Source organism: Bubalus bubalis, chromosome 21 (genome assembly GCF_019923935.1).
Source record: "Bubalus bubalis isolate 160015118507 breed Murrah chromosome 21, NDDB_SH_1, whole genome shotgun sequence".
NCBI classification, from domain to species: Eukaryota; Metazoa; Chordata; class Mammalia; order Artiodactyla; family Bovidae; genus Bubalus; species Bubalus bubalis.
Window position 1 is genome coordinate 50,750,092 of NC_059177.1, and position 20,320 is coordinate 50,770,411.

Genomic DNA, 20,320 nt, shown 5'->3' on the forward strand with positions numbered 1-20,320 from the left:
TGAGGGTAAAGACTTTTTCCTTCTAGCCCTATGTCCCATGCCTGGAATACAGTCAAGGCCCAGTAAATACTGTTGAAATAAACTGAATAGAGAGGAAGGTCTGACAGTAGTAGAAGGATGGACAGACAAGTTGGATGACCTAAGCCCTCAGTGGGATGAAAAGATAAGAAGCCTATTTTGATGGCCAGAGGCCAGCTTGGGACAGGTTCTTTCTGCTCAGGGCTGTGATTGTGGAGTGGGCTAGACCGACTATCCTCTCCAGGGAGCGCTGAGAACAATGAGGTCGGGCCACAGGACTTCCCTGGCAAGACATGGTCAACCATGTTGTAAGCCTCATGACATCAGTACAATACAGCTTCTTATACCCCTGATGGGTGCTCATTTCTGTCTTCTGCCAGTCCTTGTCTCTGAAATTCTCTCCAAAAGTATCCACTTTTGGTGAAGTACTTCTTTTGGAAAGTTCATCCGTTCTAGTTTCAGATGGCGCACTGTTCGCCCCAGAATAGCAAAGTGTGTGACAAACAGGTGTTCATGACTTTATCAACAGGTGCAGAATATGGATCAATTTAATCTTTGCTCTTCAGGGACCTGTGACCTTTATTAATGCAGGGAGAATAAGGAAGGGAACTTCCTCTCAGATCCCTCAGGAAAGGACCTCACCACTAGATAGTGTCCCTGTTCTCAAAACTCTGCTCAGTGCTTCCTAAGTCACCCCAACTCAGAACCCATCTGGTTCCCTCCATTACTGAGGTCTTCCCTTGCTCTTAGAATCCATGTTCCTAATCCAATCCAGGCCCTGTCCCTCCCTGACCGCCTCACTTTTCTTCGTCTTGCTCACAGTCTTTTTTAGTCAATAAGGCCTTTTTTTGTTGTTGTTTCTCTCTCTCTCTCTCTTTTTTTTTTTTTTTGGTTCTTCCAACACAAGTCTCTCTCTGCCTTCTGAATCTTGGCACTTGCAGTTCTCACACATAGGATGCTCTTTGTTCCTTACGTGACTGATTCCTCCTCACGTTCAGGTACCACCCCCATTGTCATGAGACGCAGTCCCCTGCTGCCTGTCACTCTGGATGCAGTCATCATGTTCTTTCTTTCCTGACTCTAGTCACTTGTCTTACTTCCTCCCCAAAAGAAAGGTTCACAGGAGCCGGGTCTTTCTGTCTTTTCACTGCTGCAAGTTGCCAGCCCATATTAGGATGCTCTGAAGAAAGAGAGACAGAGGAAGGAAGAGAGGAAGGAGAGGAAGGAGGGAAGGGAGACAGAGAGAGGAGAGAGGGAGGTGAGAAGAAGAAAGGAAGGAATCCTTTGCTTACACACATAACCCTCCCAAGTTGCCCAGCACAGCTGAGGCCAACTGTTCTAATGATGGATGGAGACATTCCTCTGTTGGCTCCTCTCCAGGGTGTCCCTCCTCCTCTGATTCTTTTTATTCTGTCAGGAAAGCCCAGGAAAGTCTTCTAGCCTGGGAGGTCTAAGACTTGGGAGGGGGCTTTGGGTAGGATTCACCCTCAAGCCTGCCTTGTTACAGCACAACAGTGGCTTCTATGGGCACTACAGAGGCCAATTCAGGAGTGACAGTGCTCGAGAATACCGCCTTGCAGCCAAGCCCCAGCCTCCAGCAGTGTTCCTGCAGCGCTGTCAGGTAGGAAGCAGCCCTGCAAGCAGCTGGGCCACATTCTGCTGCTCTCAGGCCGCAAGAGCAACATCCTCAGCCCAACCACAGCTGAACTGACACCCAAGGCCAGCCTATCCCCAGGACTTGCATGAGGCCTGGGCCCTTGTCCCTGAAATGTCAGATCTTCCCCCGACAGATAGGGTGCATAAGAGCTGGTACCGGGCTGGACAGTGCTGCTCACTGCTCCTTCTAAATGGAGGAAGGATCAAGGCCAAGGTGGGATGGGTGATCATGGAGTGAGAGCCTCCAGAACCCAAGAAGTAAGCCTTGAGTTTTGCAGACAACTGTCCTTCAGCATGAATTCCCTGATGCCCTAAAAGTCAGTGGCCTAGCTCACAGTCAGCCTCATAGTCCAGGGGCTCAGGAATGAGAAGGAAGCCTCCTCTGATCAGGAGAACAGCATGGAAAGTGGCAGGTATCCACCCCTATGGGCTTCCTTAGTGGCTCCAAAGGTAAAGAATCTGCTTACAAGGTGGAAGACCCAAGTTTAATCCCTGGGTCGAGAAGATTCCCTGGAAAAGGGCATGGCAACCCACTCCAGTATTCTTGCCTGGAGACTCCCATGGACAGAGGGGCCTAGCAGGCTGCAGTCCATAGGGTCACACAGAGTCAGACACAACTGAAGCAATTTAGTTAGCACACACGCATGCACACGTTCACCTCCATGTGTGATCAAGGAGGACTGGAAGGAGTGATGGCAGAAGTGACCTAGAGTGGCTGCAAGAGGCTTCCGGATAACAGGAGAGGGGTGCCGGACTCCTATGCCCTCCATGCTTCCAGGCCTAGAGACAAGGAGAGAGCGTTGAGCGTCAGTCAGTGGCCCAACAGCAAAAAGCCAACTCAAAACGGGAGCACTCAGGAGCGCATTCATATACAGGGGTAGGTCTGGGGGCTTCAGGGGAAGGCAGTCTCACAGGGTGGTAACAACAAAGTGGCCAGTACTGCTGGGCCTGAAGGGGCAAGTGGAAGGCATGGCTTCTAGAACCCAGGAGAGAGTGGTGTGGAGAGGGCCATCCTGAGAGAAGTGGTAAGACACAGGCAAGGGAGGGCTGTCCTGAAAGGGAGCCAGGAGAAGAAAGATCTCCTTCCTCTCCTCCATCTCCTCTCCGGCTTCCTTTCAGGTCCAAGGGAAGTCAGCCTGGTGAGAACTGAGTTCACATCAGACTCCTGGGAAAGAGCAGGGTGGAGGAGGGACCTGGAGGTGTACCTGGAACCTGCCCCGCCCACTGCAGCTTCTTGCTTCCGGCCTCCAGCCAGGTCCTACTCCCTCCGCCATCTGGATTCGCTACAAATTGCTTTCCCAGGCCAGGAGCAGGGTCTTGGAGTCTGCCGTGCCGCAGAGCCTGAGCTTCCTCACCGTGCTCAGTTGGAAGGGCTGTCTTTCACTGTGTACTGAGCCAGGCCCAAATGCGACTCCAGACTGCCAGTCTGGGGCCACCTCCCCTGAGAGAATGATGAGATCTGGGCAGCGCAGGGACAGAGGCAACCTGGGCACGTCCTGCTTGGTGTCTGTTATAGTCCTCAGCGGTAGCTCTCATCCCAAAGACCTGAATGTCCTCTCAACCTGTCCCCCCAGGAACAGAGTAGGGGACATATTTGGGGACCTGTTTTGATTAAAGTCAAGACTTGTTATATGCTGGCATTATCATCAACCCCAAATAGCATGATCTATGTGTCTTGGGCTTTAGGTTGTACAAATGCCAGGTCTCCTGACTCTAGATCTAAAGCTGTTTTAATTAGTGGAAGTGCTCTGGGAAGATGCACATTTTATACCCCCTTATTTGCTGAGATATACCAGGTGTCAGCTAGCTGACTGCAGCTATTCTTGTTGAAAACCTTTCCAATATGTGGCATCCATTTACCTTTAGTTTGGGGCAGATATGAATTTTGTCATTCAGATGCAAGAAAATTCTTTTTTCTTTTTACTCTTTTTTTCTTCTAAACCAGATTAATTTATTTCTAGCCTTCACCTGCCTGACTCTTGGGAGATGTGATCCTGGGCTTATATGTTCTCCAGGTCAGACCAGAATGCCAGGGCCTTATGGTTGGAGGCAGGTCCTGTCATACCGTGATTGCTGTGTGTCCCTGTCTCTGCCCCATCCCCACCATACCTCAGTCTGCCACAGAGCGCCCCCCCCCCCAACTCAGTAGCCCCCTAACTGCATGCTGTTCAGCCTCCACAGGGCCTCCTAGCCCTCCCACAGGCAAACACTGACCCATCCAGGAAACCTACTTCTCCCCTAAGGGCTCTTCAGCTTGTATCCTAGCCCAAGCCCTATCTGCTCAGAGGCCATGGGCTTTACTACCCGAGTGGAAAAGGAGCCCTTGGTGGTTTAGAAGCAAAGATGCAGATGAAATTCTCCTTGGGGACAAGAATACTCTGAACTGCCTGGGCGGAGAGGAAATGACTGCACTTTTCACCAGGCTCCCACAGTTGTGAGAATAAAACTCAAGTCAGTGGGAGTTGATAGATTATCCTGTCACTGTAAGACTAGTGAGTTTCCAAAGTCAGAGCTGCCTTCAACAGCCGAGGCATCCACATTCTAGGGCTGTGTACAGTTCCGTGGCTAAGGATAGAGATGCAGGAAGAATCTGGGGAGGGGGCAGTTGGAATATACCCCAGACCCCCGGATTTTTTAATTGAAATTTTTATTGAGATGACTGTAGATTCATAGGCAGTTGGAAGAAGTTGTAAAGAGAGATCCCTTTTATGACTTGCCCAGTTTCCCTGAGTGGTAACATTTTGCAAATCTATAATAGACTATCACCACGAGGACATTGACACGGATGTAATCCACCTCTCTCATTCAAATTTCCCATTTGTGTGTGTATTAAGATCTATAAAGTCTTGGAATTCCCTCGTGGTCCAGTGGTTAGGACTCCATCCTGTCACTGCTCAGGGCCCGGGATTCAATCTCTGGTTGGAGAGCAAAGACCCCATAAGCCATGTGGTGCATCAAAAAAAAATCTATAAAATCTTTTTTAAAAATAATTTTTATTGGAGTATAGTTGATTTACAATGTTGTGTTTCTGCTGTACATCATGGTGAATCAGTTACACATGTATATATATCCACTCTTCTTTAGATTCTATTCCCATATAGGTCATTACAGAGTATTACTTAGAGTTCCCTGTGCTATATAGTAGGTTCTTTTTTAAAATAATATTATTTAAAAAAAACATTTATTTATTGGACTGTGCTGTGTCTTACAGCATGAAAGATCTTATTAAAAACAAAAAACCTTTGATCTTCATTGAAGCATGTGAAAGTGAAAGTCACTCAGTCATGTCAGATTCTTTGCAACCATACAGTCCATGGAATTCTCCCGGCCAGAATACTGGAGTGGGTAGCTGTTCCCTTCTCCAGGGGATCTTCCCAACTGAGGGAGTGAACCCGAGTCTCCCACATTGCAGGTGGATTCTTTACCAGCTGAGCCACCAGGGAAGCCCATGAATACTAGAGTGGGTAACCTATCCCTTCTCCAGCAGATCTTCCTGACCCAGGAATTGAACCAGGGTCTCCTGTGTTGCAGGTGGATTCTTTACCAGCTGAGCTACCAGGGAAGCCCCTCACTGAAGCATGTGGGATCTTTAATTGTGGCATGGGAACTCTTAGTTCCCATGTGAGATCTCATTCCCTGACCACGGATTGAACCCAGGCCCCCTGCCTTGGGAGCTCAGAATCTTAGCCACTGAACCACCAGGGAAGTCCCTTCCTTGTTCATTGATTTAACAGCAAATATGTATTGAGCACAGTGCCAAGCTCAGTGCTGGAGTTACAGATGTGAGTAAGACAGACCTTACCCATGAGGCACTTGTGTTCTAGTCAGGGGCATCAGATGAATAGCAACATATATAGTCATACAATATGTTAGAAGGTGAAAAATGCAGGGTTGGGGCGATGGAACTCTAGTGGTCAAGGAAGGCCTCCCAAGTAACAGGTGAGAGGGAGTCATGGCCAGCCAGGAGAAGAGTCCCAGGCAGAAGTAAGAGGTAGTTCAAAGGTCTGAGGTGGAAGTAGCTAGAGTGTTTGAAGAGCAGTGAGGATGCAGTGTGGCTGGAGGTAGTGAAGAAATCAATATCATGTGGGTCTCATGGACCACTATGATGGCTTTGACTTTTATAAACATGAGGAACTATTGATTTTTGGCAAACCAGGAGTGTGATCTGACTTACATATTAAGAGTTATTTTACCTGCTAAGAGGACAGTAGGCTGGAGGGGCAAGGCTGGAAGAAGGGACACCAAGTGGGAAGCTCTTGCAGTATTCAGGCATCAGAAGAATGTGGCTTAGACCAGAGAAGGCAGTGGCCATGATGAGAAGTGGTCTGATCTGGGTACATATTGAAGGAAGTATCAATAGGATTTCCTGGCACGCTGGATTCAGGGTATGAAAGAAAAGAATCAAGCGGCCTCTGGGGTGTTTGGCAAGATCTAACTGTCATGACCTGAGCTTGGGCAGCCTGTCAGTGGGGTGGTTTTGCGAAATGATCCAGAACCAAGACACGTGTTTGGAGATGTCTGTTAGACATTTACATGGAAATATGGAGCAGGCAGTTGGCTAATTAGTCTGAAGTTCAGGAGAGAGCTCAAGCTATCGAGAAAAATGTCCGTTTCCAGGTAGTATAATATTTAGGGCCAAGAGCCTGGGTCACTGATGAGACAGTAAAAGAGGAGAGAGCTGGAGCCTAGTCGTGAACGATCTAGGGTTAGAGGCCCGGTGTGAAACTTAAAGCACTGCCCCACTGATGAAGAATGTCCAGTAAGATGCCTCAGCTGCTCTCTCAATCAGAGACCCCAAAGGCTTCTGCTTTGGGGGCAAGTGCTGGGATGAGATGTTCCAGGAATAAGCTGTTGCTTTAATTTGTATCTGCCCTTTCAGGGTGTTGGCAGTTTAGGGGTGGTGGCTCCTGGCAACGTCTCTCCATTATGGGACCTTCAGGTAGCATATTAGGGACAGCTAAGCATCATTTTTCCCTATTCACCCTCTTTCTTTCTGTCTTTCAAGCAGTCACCACAGCAACACTTCTTCTCCAAGCATGACAACCGCACTTCCTTCGACAAGGTGAGTGCTGGAGAGAGGAAGGAGAATGGGCAGCCCTCCAGCCTAGGTTGAAATTGAGGTAGGGTGGAGGGGATAAGACCTGGTGGGCAGAGCAGGCTCCTTTATCCAGAGGAGTGTCTGTCTGCCTGATAACCTCTTTCCTCTGGCAAACAGCCATTCCCCAAACAGAGGTCCCTCTGCTTTGGCTTCCTCCACCAATTTGCCTGATAATGTGCAAACATCCTAGGGGCCACTGACTTTCTGGGGCTCCATTCACTCTGGAATGGAAGGCATGGCTGGGATGCAGTTCAGAGAGTCTGGGGTACAGGCCAGGGAGGCCAGGCATCACCAGGCCTGCTGGGGTGTAGGAGGGGCCCAAGGCATCACCTGGTGCCAAGACTGTGGGCCAAGGGCCCGTACCGTTGAGAAGGGCCCCTATTGCCTGCTGCAGGGAATCGGAAGGCGGAAAGACCTGGAGCGCTTGTGGCAGCAGCATACCTTCCTGCGCTGGGCACCCTGTGAACTGGAGTTGCGCCAGCCGCGGCCCCTCGAATCCTCCTACCAGACCGAATTCCGGTCAGGGCCAGGACTCGGGGACCTCCCCCAGCGCCTTGTCCACTTTGTGCAGATCCAGCCTCTCCACGTTAACACCACCTACCAGCAGAATTTCTGCCAGCCATCCCGGGGTGGCCACTGTGGCAGCGACAATGTGGGCCCCCAGACCCCAGTCACCAACACACTGCCTGACCTCCAGGGGATCCCCAGACCCAAGCTGCTGCAGCATTATCTTCATGCTGGGGTGTCTGAGTGTCTAAACTGGTCCAGAACATTAAACAAGGATGGCTGACCCAGAGGCCTGTCTGTGCTTGCAGCCCGAGAGGTCTCAGAGGCTGGAGAACAGTAAGATGGGCCCTCTGGCTGCCTCCTCTGTTGCTTGTGCCGTGGCACCTTGTGCTAACGGCCCAGGCTAATGGTCCATGAGGGTTACCTTGGACACAGCAGGTGGGTTCCAGGACCCCAAATCCGTTCTGGCCACAAACCCAACCATGAACCTTCCTCAATCAGGATGGTTTCAGGGAAAGCAGAGTTGGCAGCCCCTACTGGTGGGCAGCAAAGAGTGGAGGAGGAGGCCGGGGCTGGCAGCTTTGCTTTTTCTGGGAGGCTACTGCCTCCAGGGCATCTGGTGAGTGGCCACACTGCCATGCCTAAGAGACAGCTTCCCCAGAGCTGGTACAGAAGGACCCAACCCCCACTGGACCCCCACCCCCACCACCACCACGGAGGTGATGCTGTGTGACATGGATCTGGAGGTCATCTTAATTCTATGGTATTTGTTCTGTGAGCTCTAACACCCAGGGCAGTGGGAGAGGGTGGTCATCCAAGTCACAGAAGAGGAGCGCAGGCTTTGGTGGGGCTGAGACACACACCAGAACCCTTTGAGGGTTGAGGCCAGATCCTAAAGGCTCCTCTAGACCCCCATCCCTAGGAAATCTGAGGTCCCCAGAAGAGAGCCAGGGACACAGGGGTAACATAGGAGTCCACAGCAGAGGCCACAAGCCAGAGTTAGCAGCACTTTTACTTCCACATCTGAACCCCCGGGTCCTCACAACAGCCCTGTGAGGTAGGCTGGGCAGGAAGGTCCCCGAGGTCCCTATTTACAGATGAGGATGCTGAGGCACAGAGAGGTGAAGTGACTTGCCCGAAGTCACACAGCCAGCAGTGTGAAGGGCCCACAGTCAATGTTCTTCTGGCCCTCTGGAGGTCCCCACATCGACGCCTACACCCCTCTGTGTTCCCGCCCTCTCTGAACTCTTCTGGGTCCACTGGGGTCTTCCAGGCAGGCTGACAGCGAGGAGTTTTCAGGAATAGCCATTGGGGTGGGCCTGATCAACTCCAGGCAGGCACCGAGCCGTGGGGCAGGAGGCCAACTCTGCCCTCTCCCACTTCCCAGTTGGTCAGAGGCCCAGTAGTTTCCAGAGCAAGGGTGGAGCTGGGCATCATGGTCCACGAATGGATGGGAGTAAAGGTGGGTCAAAGGGTCTGTGTGTCCTGTGCTAAAGATGAAGGCCACCCCCACGTCCCAGGGGCAGCATCTCAAGTGCCCCGCCCTGTGCCTCCCTCACCCCACAGAGCCACAGTGAGCTTTCTGAGCAGCGAAAGGAACCACAGACACCTGCTCCTGGCACAGAACTTCTCCTGTGGACAGGTCCCATCAGGCACTCAGACCCCATCACGCAGACACAGGGCCTCCACAGCCTGACTGGGACCCTGGGCCACACCCCCAATGGCAAACAGCCGAGGCCCAGCCTGCAGACTAGAACAGGAGCAGCGGGCTGTGGGCATAGCTGGCAGGGCCTCCCAGCGGCGCCGTGCCAGGCTGAAACCCTCTACAGAGCCCAGGGGACACGGCTGGTTTCCTGCCAGAAGGAGACAGAGCGTGTAAAGGGCACAGGCTGCAACAGCTGTAGCTCGTTTGCTCCCTAAGCCCACAGCATGGCCCAGCATACACTGCCCCAGGATGGGATACCCAAGGCCTTGCTACCCATTGCCCCCACTTCATTACTCATTCATCTATTCATTCACATTCCTACTTCTCCATTCATTCAGTGGTCATTTGTCCTGTTTCTATCTTCTGGGCCCCTGCCACTACAGAACCCACAGTTAGGTGCTGAGAGACACCCCAAAGGCTGAGCCAGGTAGACTACCCACTGACTGGTTGGGAAAGGAAAACTCATGAAGTCCTGACCCCTGTAGTACGTAGAGAAGGGCAGGAGGTGGTGCTCATGTGGAGGGCTACTGCTTCCTGTCTCGGGCTCCCCTCCTATCCCAAGCCCCACAGAGACTTACCAAGGCCCCCAATGGCCACGACGTGGTCCCCAAGCGAGCCAACCACAAAGTCAGCTCTCTTGTCCCTCATGCGCAGGCTGCGGGGCAGCTTGGTCCAGGAGCCTGCAGGAGAGGTGAGGAGGTGAGGGCTAGCCCCCTCACGCACTCTGCACCCCTCCATCCCATGGAGAGTGGGAGGGTAGCCCACACCAACCACTGCTCACCATGCTCCAGGTCGAACATCTCCACAGTGTTGACAAAGTGTGGGCGGGAGTAGAAATTGTGGGGCCCGGGCTGCTGCAGGCCACCCAGGCTAAAGACGCTGCCTTCGGCCATGGCACAGCCGGCAAAGGCCCGGCGGCTGGGCAGGCTTGGGTGTCGGGTCCAGGTACGGGCCTCCAGATCAAAGGCCTCAAAAGCAGTCACTGGGAGCTTGCCTTGGCGGCCCCCTGCCAATGGAATTGGGGCACCTGGGAGGCAGCCCTAGTCGGGGTGGGCCTGGCAGGCCCTTCTTTTACCAGGTTGCTGAGCCTTTACCACTGCCCGCCCCAGCCACCCATACCCAGCTGTGTGCATACCAGAGAATGGATCAACCCCAAAGATCCTTAGGCACTGGGCTTTGGTTTTCCAGCCTTAGCAGGGCCACTGAAAGAGCCTCAGAGCAACCCTGACTCAACCCAACAAAGCTGCTCTTGTCCCACCATTCCAGACTAACCTATAGGGATAAATTTGAAGCTTCTGGACTTCAAACCACTTTGGCACATCCCCAGGTCCTTACCCAGGACATAGATCTTGTTTCCATGCAGGAAGGTAGAGGCCCCATAGCAGGGTGTGGGCATCGAGGGCAGCGACAGCCAGCAGTCCCGGCGGGGTTCATACACCCGAACCTGGGCCTGGGGGGCCGTGTCAGGGCCCATTCCCCCCAATGCATACACCATACCATCTGCAGAGAAAAGAGTAACACAGACTATCCCTGGGCCTGGCCACAGTCCTCCACCCTGACAATTGCCCTGGTCAGGCCTGGGGGTGGCTTGGGGCACACCTATTTATGGTAAGTAACCCTCTCTAGCAGCAGAAACCCTCCTGCCTTCGTGGTGTGGGGGCTGGGAGAGCTAGGATCCCCACTCTGGCCAGGCCCCCTTCAAGTGAAGAGCAGGAGGCAGTTGATCTAATTATAATCTGTCTCCGTCTCCCTGGAGACGCTATGGCAACCAAGTCTGGCATCCAAGCAGGACCGTGGTCAGACCTGGAGGCCACAAGGTGGGAATTATCATGGGGGAAGGGGGGGAGTGGTTTAAGCCAGGGGTGGGGGCCAAATGGAGATCTGTTAAACAGGGAGCTCAGACTGGGGAGGGGGTGTGGGATCAGCTGGGGGACTGGGAGAAGGAGCCTGGGCCTGCAGGATGAGGGTGCTGTCCACGAGCCTCCTGCGAGCACTTTTGTACCCTGTCCTGTCACTAGAGAAGGTTCTTGCCCCGTGACAGCCTCAGAGTCAGCAGGGGGCAAGTCTGAGCGCCTTGGGGAGATGGCCAGTCAGCTAAGGGCTTCCATGGCAACTGCCTCCAGGCCAGCTTGGCTTTTGTCCATCTCCATCTCCCAGGTTTGTTTGTGTGGCGCGAGGAATGTAAGCACTCGCTGGGCTCTGAGCCAAGGCCCTGGTCCCCTCCTCCCCTCCCAGACTATTTATAACTATGGGAGCTATTGGGCCACCCCTTCTGGTCTCAGAGAGGAGGAATGGGGCAGGGAGGCGGCCTGGCCCTCCCATCATGCTGGCGGCTAGCCAGGGCTCTGAGTCCCACCTCACAGCTGGAAAACTCAGTCAGGCCTGCTGCTGGCCCAGCTCAAAGCTAGGTAGGGAAGGCTACAGGAGGCAAATCCATGTCCAGGGCACCTAGGCAAAATGTACAGCTCCCACTCAGCCTCTGAAGGTAAACAGACCAAGTCAGGAAAGAATGGAGGCTACTGGGGCACCTGACAGACCTTCCCTGGGAGGCCACTCACCTCTCTCCACAGTTGCAACCCCCATGGCGGCCTGAGGGAGAGTGGCCCGACGCTCCCAACGGCCCTCGTCAGCCAGGAAGGCCTCCACAGCAGCTACCGGACTCTGGCCCTCATCCACACCGCCCACCACTAGCACCTGCTTGCCCAATACCACAGCAGCCGCGCCAGCCCGGGCAGTGGGCAGGGGCGCCAGTGCCACCCACGTGTGCGAGGCCATATCCAATGTCTCGGCAGTGTCCAAAGGCAGTCCAGCCCGGCCACAGCCCCCCAACACAAGCAGGTGCCCATCCTGGTACGCCACTGTGCCATATACCCGGCAGGTGGGCATGGGTGGGAACACCTGCCAAGCAAAGGCCCGGCCTCCTCCTGTAGCCATGGTGTTCACCTATAGTGGCAGGCCATGCTATCTGCTCAGGCTGCAGGCCTCAGTGAAAGGCATGATAGGGCCTCATCTTGACTCTAAGGGGGCTATAAGGGAGTGTGGGGCCAGTCCAGGGACTTGGTCTTCACCTACAGAAGAGACGGAAAATGAAGAGTCAGAGCCACTGACCAGCCCCCCAGGATACTGATGAGCACCCTGGCCCCAAACTGCTTGGGAAAAGCAGAGGGAGGACCCACCCACACTGGCTACCACACTGATGTGGATTCCCTCCCGGAGTGGGAAGGAGGGCAGTCTCCCAATTACCCAGGCAATTTCCCTGCTTCCTCTGGGGCTTGAGGAACTCTCCTCCCATACCTTGCCCTCACCTAGCTGCTCCCTGGTTGAATCTAAGTCTAGGCGGGAGGTAAAGTAACTAGAATAGGACTTTACACACTAGCCCCGTTCCCTTCCCCTCAACAGTCCACACCCTGGTGCTCTGCATCGGTGGAGTTAGACTGGACCCTCCCCCTTACTGGCTTCCAGGGTGCTCTGGACAGCCATTGGGGTCTCCCACCTATTGCCAAAGAAAAGACTCGGTATCCTTACATCCCGTTTGAGAATCATCCCATAGAGTCCATCCATTCCTCAACAAAAGACCAAGATCAGGGTCCTGGAACCGGGAGGGGAGGGGCTGGAGGCCAGAGTCCCACATTTCACCTCAAGGTCTATCCTCAGGGGTCTGCCCATGCCCGGTCCCCGGGGACCTGATGTCTGGAAATGGCAGGAGGGTGATTTGGGGAACCTAGGAGCACTGGACTCTAGGTTCCCAGAGTCCAGGGCGTTGCCAGCAGGAATGGATAGCTGGACTTTACAGCAGACCCCCAAGTTCCCAGTCTTCTCCTTTCCCAAGGCGGGCCATATTCCTAGGACCCCTGGCGCCAGGGCCTCCTGGCCCCAAACTTCCAGCTCGGGTAACGGGGGCGGTTTGGGGGGGGAAGGGGGGCGGGTCCTGACGAGCGTGTTTGGGGCTCTACACCCCGCGCCCCAAACTTCCCCTGAGCGCGGCTCCCGCGGGACTCACCGGCCCGGGCTCCGGCGCCGCCGGGAGCAGGGTCCACGGCTCTGGCTCCGCTGGTGCCGGCTCTGGCTGGGGCTGAGGCCGGGCTCCGGCGGGGTTCAGGCTCTGCTCCGGCGCGGGGCGGGGCTGGACGGGGTCCGCCCCTCGTCCCCCCTCCCGACTCGGGAAACCCTTCCCCCTGCTTTAACCCTGCACCTGCCGTGGCCGGAGCAGGGCGCACCGACCTATGGTCACCGACACACGGGTGAACAGACAGACGGACACGTGGACACTGGGCCTGCCCAGGATTTGGGTTCCGACCTCGGGCAGCGGGGAGAAAGGAAGCGGCGATGGGCCTCACGACACGTGTAGAATGCGGGCGGTTCTGAGCGGGACCCAGCCTGGGAGCACCCGTGAAGGGTCCGACCAGGAGAACCTGGGGAATTAGGGAGCGGGCGCCCGCCCACCGCTACTGCGCTCTCAAGAGCCCACGACAGGCTTTGCGGCGGCGCCCCCTTGAGGCCTCTTAGGGAAAGGCCTGGGACTTGGCGGGGGCAATGGCTGGGTCTCCCTTCCCCAAGCTCGGACAGGGCACAGAAGAGGTTGTGTGATGCACATCGAGGCTAGCCGTGGGTGGAGGAGCAGAAGGTGCCAGCCTCAGTACTTGACAGGCCCTTCCACAGGTCTGGGTGGGGACGGTTTGTGTGGGGGAGTGTACCTGAGCAAAGGATGAAGAGTCAGAGGCCACGGACCTCCCAGTCAGGTCACTCTGGGCTTATCCCGTGGGGCCTAAGGCCTGGGCTACTCTGGGACCCAAGGCACTTTGTGACTGTCCATCCTCACGGTCCTGTGCCTGCCTCTAGCCAACTCGGGGGTCAGGCCAAAGCAAGTTGGTGTGACAGAGGCCGACCTACCTTAGACCCAGACCCTGGCTCATCCTATCTTCTCAGCATTAAAAGTACTGGCTGAGTCTGTGAGCTGGGGCCCATTTGTACAGGTCAGTGGTCACCTAAGAGCAGAGGTCCTCATGGATGTTTGTGCTTGCTACCATCCTGTCCCTATTTTATAGACAGTCTGCCTCATTTTCCCCAGAAGCACACCTGGAGACTGAGACACAAATGCACATAGTTAATGTGGGCAATGAGGACAGGAAGCGCCAGCAGAGAAGTGGCAAGAAGACAGGGAAACCAGCCAATTAAGGGTGTGTCAAACAAGTTCCCACTCTGGGCAACAGCGACCAAATCCTGCTGGGGACTCTGGGAGCCAGCACAGAACATGGGCCTCACATTATTGTTCCAATCAGAGCAAGGGTTGCTAAGGTACTGATTCTCAAACCTCCATCAGAAATGGGCTGAGAGGAGCTCCGGGGCATGAATACCTTAGCCTGCCTTCTCCATGACCAGAGAGTCTTCAGTCCCTTTCAGGGCCTGGCAGATGAAGTTAGAGGGCCGGCAGGGAAATGGTGCCAAGGCTGATTACAGATCCTGGCTAGAAGGCTTCCATCCTCCCACTCCATTCTCTCAACATGCTCCTCACTCAAACCACTGGTACCTTCCTCCTCAGAGTATTCACACTCTCCTGCACACCCTCTAACATTTCTCACTATTCCCTTTCCAGGCCTCTTCCCCCTCTCCTTTCCAGCAATTAAGCACATGAAAGCGTCCTACCTTTAGCTCCCTCCCAGCACCCGAAGTCCCTCCAGTGTCCCCTTCCTTCCAATCAAACTCTTGAAGTCATCTTCTCTTACAGGTTCCACTGCCTTAATGTCAACCTTATATCTACTACCACTGGTCCTCAAAACTTGGTCTTGCCAAAGTCACCATGGCACACCATAAAAAATGGGGGAGGGGCTCTGTGATCTTTTTCGTAACTGAAATTTTGCTGGCATCTTCAAAGCTTCACCCCTTGTGACCTTGGCTTTTTCCTGTTTCTTGTTCTGCCTCTTGGAGTCTTTTACAGGCCCTGCTTCCTCTCCCACCCTAGGAAGCGGCTCCTCAAGACCCAGCCTTAGCTTTCCTCCTTGGCACACAGACTCCCTCCTGGGGTGATCCCTTCAAGACCAGTGGCCTCCTTCACATCTAGATCTTCACCAGATCTCTGCTTTGGTGGATATGGGTCTAGGGGCCATCACTCAGGGCTAGAAAAGATGCCAAATGGAGGGACTTCCCTCGTGGTCCAGTGGTTAAGAATCTGCCTTGCAAAGCAAGGAATACAGGTTCAATCACTGCTCAGGGTACTAAGATCCCACATGCCTCAGAGCAACTAAGCCCATGTGCCATAACCAGAGAGTCCATGCGCCACAACAAGAGCATGACACAACGAAGATCCTGTGCGCCGGACACAAAGCTAAGACCTGACACAACTAAGACACAACTAAGATCTGACACAGCCAAATAAATAGCTAAAAGATGCCAAGTGGAAAGCAAGGCTGGATCCTGGGATGACCCTGAGGTCTCTTCAACCTCATCTCATCTGATCCCAGTCAGCATCCACCAGAGTCTAGGTCAAGTCAGACTTGGTCCTGATGAATGATCCCAGAGAGCTCCATCCCAGATATATTGGGTGCCAAGAGACAGAAGGATCAGCCTCCCCTCAGAGAACTAGGTACCCCAGACCACTTTCCCTCAGCCATACCATTCTCCTAGTTCTAATGTCTGGAAGGGATACAGACTGGGGATGGACCTACCCTTTTTTGTCCTCCATTTTGCACTGACTTCTAGACTGGACATCACTAAAGATGTATCCTCTTTTCGGGACACATCTAGGCCCATGCCATCCCTGGAGGCTGGGCTCTGCTTCTTCATGGAAGTGGATTCTGTTTACACAGGCCCGGCCCCACTTGCATACAGAGGGCAACACTGCTGGCTTTGGAGAAGCTGTGGAAGAGAACTTGGGCAGAAGGTGAGGCTGAATTAGTCCTAAGAATGAACAGTTAATTCTCAACCATAGATGGGGCAGAAATGGGGCTTACCCACAGTTGGGGACTGAGAGTGCTAAGGTGGGACTTCCTGATTGCACCCTCTGAGACCCTGGCCTTTGAGAGCCCACAATTTCCTTCTCTCTACCAACACAAGGGGACTAGAAGCATTGACTAGAGGAGCAGGAGAGTTTGCATTTCCTGCTGGATATATTGGCTATGCTTAAAGGCACAAAGGACCCCAACCACCAGGGCTGAGGCCCTGAGGTGCTTAGGGGCACAAGATTAGGCCTAGGATGGACTGTTGTTCTCTTTAGGGGTGCCCAGACCCCTCTGTATAGGCAGAGAAACATAGAGTAGCCAGAGGATCCTGGGGTTTTATGGGGAATGAGGAGGGCTATTAACCAGTGCCCAGATGAAGCATCCAGACACCCTCTGTGACTGCCCATAGGCTTCTAAAAGCACCTCTGCCCCTCACACTCCTGCACAGGCTCCCAAAGGTTTAGAGCGGTCCCTGCTGCCACCTCCTCCAGGAAGTCGTCTCTGGTTCCTATTCCTCCGGCCCCTAGACTTTGGGGGAAACGGGGTCTCGGGGGGTCAAGGGTCATTAGGGCGGGCCAGGTCCCGGAAGCGGAAGCGCGGTGACTTCCGGTGCGCAGCAGGCGGCCATGTTGGATCAGCGAAGGCGGTGCAGAGGCGCGTCCTGGGTCCCCGCGGCGTCGCCGGTAGGTTGGGGCCGTGGGCCTAGCCACGCCGCGGAGGGGCCGTCCACGAGGCGGCAGGGCGGTGGGCCGGGTGGCCGGCTCTTTCGGGACCAGCGCCCTCCGGCGGCCGGGATGAGACACCCCCCCACCCCGTGCCCAGAGACCCCACCCTCGGGCTGTGCGACCCGGTCGGGCTCCCACTGCCTACCCGTACATTTCGCTGCCTCCAAGGTCCCCCGCGTCAACTCTCGGCTTGGGCACCAGGAACGCGGACTCCCAACCTGAGGCCCCTGATCTTCCCTACCCTGGTTCCGCTTGGTTGGGGCTGCTCTCGTCCCGCAATTGTCATCAGTTTCTCCTGCCGGCCCCAGGGATAGTTGAGAAGTCAGGGGTCGGGCTGCAGCCTCTGTTTTCCGGAACCTCTTGGAAAGCCCAGAAGACCCCTCCCAAGGGCCCTGGCCAACCTGGGCGGAAGAACCCCAATTTACCCCCAACATCCTTATTGTACAGTTCACCGTTCTGGGAACTACCCCCCTTGGCGGGGGTGGGGGTGGGGTAATAAAAGAACCAAAGTCATGTGCAAGGACTGTACTTGGAGAATGGCCTCCGGAGAGGGGAAGTGCCTGAGACACCTGAGGATCCAAGAATATTTCCAAACAAAGGGCCCCAGGGCACTTCCTCCAGGGAGTTCTGAAACTTCTGCTCCATTAGGGTGGAGGAGGAAGCTGCACAGACGCACCTCCTGGCTCCAGAGACCTGCCTGATCCCAGCTGATCTTTTAATGCTCCTATGCAGCTGCGGAGCTGCCTCTGGGACCCCTCAGTGCCGGATTGGGCTAGATTATTAGTCCTGATTGACGGCCTGCAGCTTCTTCAGAGAAGCCTGGGACAACTTGGTTCTTGCCAGAAGCTCCAAATGGGCAGTATCAGATCTCTTGGGCCCACTTTATTAAGCATCTTACTTGGAGTCTGTGGCTCCCACTGTCAGACTTTGTGCTCTTGGTCTGGCTGCCTGGCCCCAGGCTGCCTGATTGTCTAGATGTTTTTCAGTCAGTCGTGTCCAATTCTTTGAGACCTCATGGACTGCAGCACGCCGGGCTTCCCTGTCCTTCATCTTCAGAAGCTTGCTCAAACTCAAGTCCTTTGATTGTCTAGAGATAATTTATTAGTACCTGCTACTCATCATCTTTTTCCTTTCTGTTGAAGGAGAGGCTGGCTGTTTCTCTGGGGTTGCTCTCCATGGCTCTAGTGCTAGGAATTGTACCTCTGAGTGCCTTGGCTGGGAACTCTGAAAGCCAGAAATGGTCATGAATTTGGGGTGTAAGTCTGGGCCTTTAGGCTGACATTCAGGCAGCGTTCAAAGCTTGAACTGCACTGCTTTCACTGCTTTTTCCAGCTGACCCTCCCAGCCCTGACCACAGATTCAAGTCATAGCAGGTTTGCCCTACTCTTTCTCATTTCGGAGCCATTGCATTGGCTGTTCCCCTTTTTGTACCATCTCCACGTGGTCCTTTCATGTTCATCACTCACATGCCACATGGGTATTCCTCTTGGGAATCCTTCCGTTGGCAAGCCGAGCTGTATGCCGATGTGTGTCCCAAGAACCTTAAGGGTATCTGTATCTTGCCTTCTATACAGGGCTCCTGGCAGACAGAGGTATTTGCCTGTATTCCCAGTGTTGAGTTTAGTACTAGGATTTTGGCCAAACTCAGATCTTTCCAAGGGCCCAGCAGTAGGTTGGATGGCTCTGATTATGGGCATGTATTCTGAAGAAACTGTTTGACCCATATGAGTTCACCACCTACCTCCCAACACACGCTTCACCTTGGTAGGTGGAAAAGCTTGAGGTTTTGCTCCATTGAGTGTTTGTCTCACTCTGACCAGGCCCCTGTGTGTCCATGGATATTATTATGAATGCTGGCCCTGATTGACCTGTCTGTCCTGGCCCCTCTCGTGGTGCCCTTCTTGACTCTCTTCCTCTTGCCTTGGAGGTGCCAGCTGCTTGTTTGTGGATCTCCAGGCAGACCTGTAGTGCCTAATGCCATGAGCGTGGTGGTGCAGCATGTGGAGGAGAAAGCTGTGCACTCCTGGTCACGGATCTCCACGGCGGGGAAGAAGGCCTTGGAGGAAGCGCTGCTTGTCTTCAACCCCATGAGCCAGGATCTCAGTGCCACTGAGGCCCAGCTTGTGGCCTTCCTGCAGGGCCTGCGGGATGATGGCTTCCAGCCTACCATCCTGCGCAGCGGCGATGTCTATGGCTATAGTTCGTGCACAGCCAACCCCCCAAGCCAGACAAAACTTCAGGCTCGTGCCCCCACCCCAGCTGCCGCATCACCTCCAGCCAGTGCTCCCCAAACTGCCGTGCGGCTGCCTGCGGGCCGGGCCACGCTGCTCCCCATGCCACTGTCTGGCAGGCTGGCCAAAGCGTCTACCCCAGGCCTCGCCAAGCATGCTACCACCAACCTGCTGCTGAGCTCCCTGAAGCAATCAAGTGCCGGCCGTGCCCAGGGTGCGGCGGTGGGCTTTCCCACCCACCTCTATCCAGGTGTTTACCCTGCCATGCGACTCTCCGTTGTCCTTGAGGCCCTAGTTCCCATCAAAACCCCTGTGGCCTGCTTGGGTGCCAAACGCAAGGCGCAATCACTGCACCTGTCACTCGGGGACTCCCCCCTGAAGGTGAGGAAAGGTCCAGGGAAGAGGCTGGGGAATGCCCAGCTCAAAGCTCCCAGAAAAGCCACAAGCAAGGGCTCCAAGTGTCTGGCTCGAAGAGGCCCCAGGTCTGGACCCCGACAAGGCTCTGGGCTCCAGAGCAAGACCTGCAAAATCACTGGGTCTCTCGGTGGCCCACGAGTGAAAGATGGCGGTGCTCTGGGCACCAAAGCAGCTCAGGCCAAAGCTGCCCGTGCCCAGGCCAAGGTGGCTCAAACACAGGCCACAGCCACCCAGGCCCGGGCCAAAGCCAAGGCTGTGCGGGCCAGGGCCAAGGCTAAGGCAGCTCGGATCAAGGCCAGAGCAGTGCAGGCCAGGGCCAAGGCCAAAGCAGTGCAGGCCAGGGCCAAGGCCAAGGCCATGCGAGCCAAGGCAAAGGTGGCTCGGACCCAGCCCAGGGGCAGGGGCAGGCCAAAAGGGTCTATTCAGGGCAGGACTGCAAGGAGGAGCCGGAAAAGCTGCCCTGAGACTGTGGGGCAGAAGAGGAAAAGAACAGAGGAAGCAAAGGACCTTTCTCCCCGGAAGAGAACACGGCTTGGGCCCCGATCCCCTAAGGTGCAGCTCGGACCTGGAACGGCAAGGCTGCTGAAGTTCAGGGCCATCAAGGTGGACAGACTGGCCTCAGACGACGAGGTGCGGCAGCAGGCTCAGCAGATCCTCTGTGTGAACCTTTCCCCTGTAATACGACTGCAGCCTTTGCCACCACACTCAGCACCCTGACTCCTTGACACAGCGACGTTTGGGGAAACCAAGCCCTGTTGTGTGTGTGGCCAGTGACACAGTGTGCAATGCACATGGATTCCACAAGCCCGAGGACTCCGGGTGCCTCTCCAGGGCCCTGAGGGCCACTGACCTCCTTGCAGAGACTGGAGGAGGTGGGGTGGGCGGGCAGACGGGAGGGGCGGTCTCATGGCGCAGCACACTGTGATTTATTCTTCAAGTTGTATGTCTGCTGTCCACCTATCACGTTTTATACCTTTCCACCTTCCAGTCTCCCCGCCTGCCCTTTGTGGTCTTTTTCGCATATGTGG

The 20,320-nt window shown here is 54.8% G+C and overlaps 3 protein-coding genes across 9 annotated transcripts in view; 2 read left to right on the forward strand and 1 right to left on the reverse strand.

The window, feature by feature from the left end:
• C21H3orf84 (chromosome 21 C3orf84 homolog) overlaps nt 1-7,568 on the forward strand; it is a 38,311-nt gene extending 30,743 nt beyond the window's left edge. Inside the window, exons 2-4 of one of the 6 annotated variants that reach the window (XM_025272041.3) lie at nt 1,526-1,639; nt 6,680-6,736; nt 7,167-7,568. In XM_025272041.3, the coding sequence (XP_025127826.3) occupies nt 1,526-1,639; nt 6,680-6,736; nt 7,167-7,562 (567 nt within the window). In that variant the 3' untranslated portion in view covers nt 7,563-7,568. Of the gene's footprint in view, nt 1-1,525; nt 1,640-6,679; nt 6,737-7,145 lie in introns of all 6 variants that reach the window. The other 5 variants (XM_025272042.3, XM_006053245.4, XM_025272040.3 and 2 more) reach the window with 5 other exon arrangements.
• A 705-nt stretch (nt 7,569-8,273) lies between these two features.
• KLHDC8B (kelch domain containing 8B) lies at nt 8,274-16,424 on the reverse strand. Of its 2 annotated transcripts, XM_006053240.4 has the most exons (7): nt 12,985-16,424; nt 12,510-12,573; nt 11,543-12,052; nt 10,320-10,484; nt 9,766-9,990; nt 9,563-9,664; nt 8,274-9,132 (listed from the first exon to the last, which is right to left on the reverse strand). In XM_006053240.4, the coding sequence occupies exons 3-7, from the start codon at nt 11,916-11,918 to the stop codon at nt 8,936-8,938; spliced, it is 1,065 nt and encodes a 354-aa protein (XP_006053302.1). In that variant the 5' UTR covers nt 11,919-12,052; nt 12,510-12,573; nt 12,985-16,424; the 3' UTR covers nt 8,274-8,935. The 2 variants fall into 2 exon arrangements, with proteins under 2 accessions (XP_006053302.1, XP_006053301.1); XM_006053239.4 differs by lacking the exon at nt 12,510-12,573 and having other exon boundaries at nt 12,985-16,423.
• Nucleotides 16,425-16,498: 74 nt separating this feature from the next.
• Nucleotides 16,499-20,282, forward strand: CCDC71 (coiled-coil domain containing 71). Its single transcript, XM_006053241.3, has 2 exons — nt 16,499-16,602; nt 18,572-20,282. Exon 2 carries the CDS (start codon nt 18,624-18,626, stop codon nt 20,007-20,009), a length of 1,386 nt encoding a protein of 461 aa, XP_006053303.1. The 5' UTR covers nt 16,499-16,602; nt 18,572-18,623; the 3' UTR covers nt 20,010-20,282.
• Nucleotides 20,283-20,320: the final 38 nt, after the last annotated feature.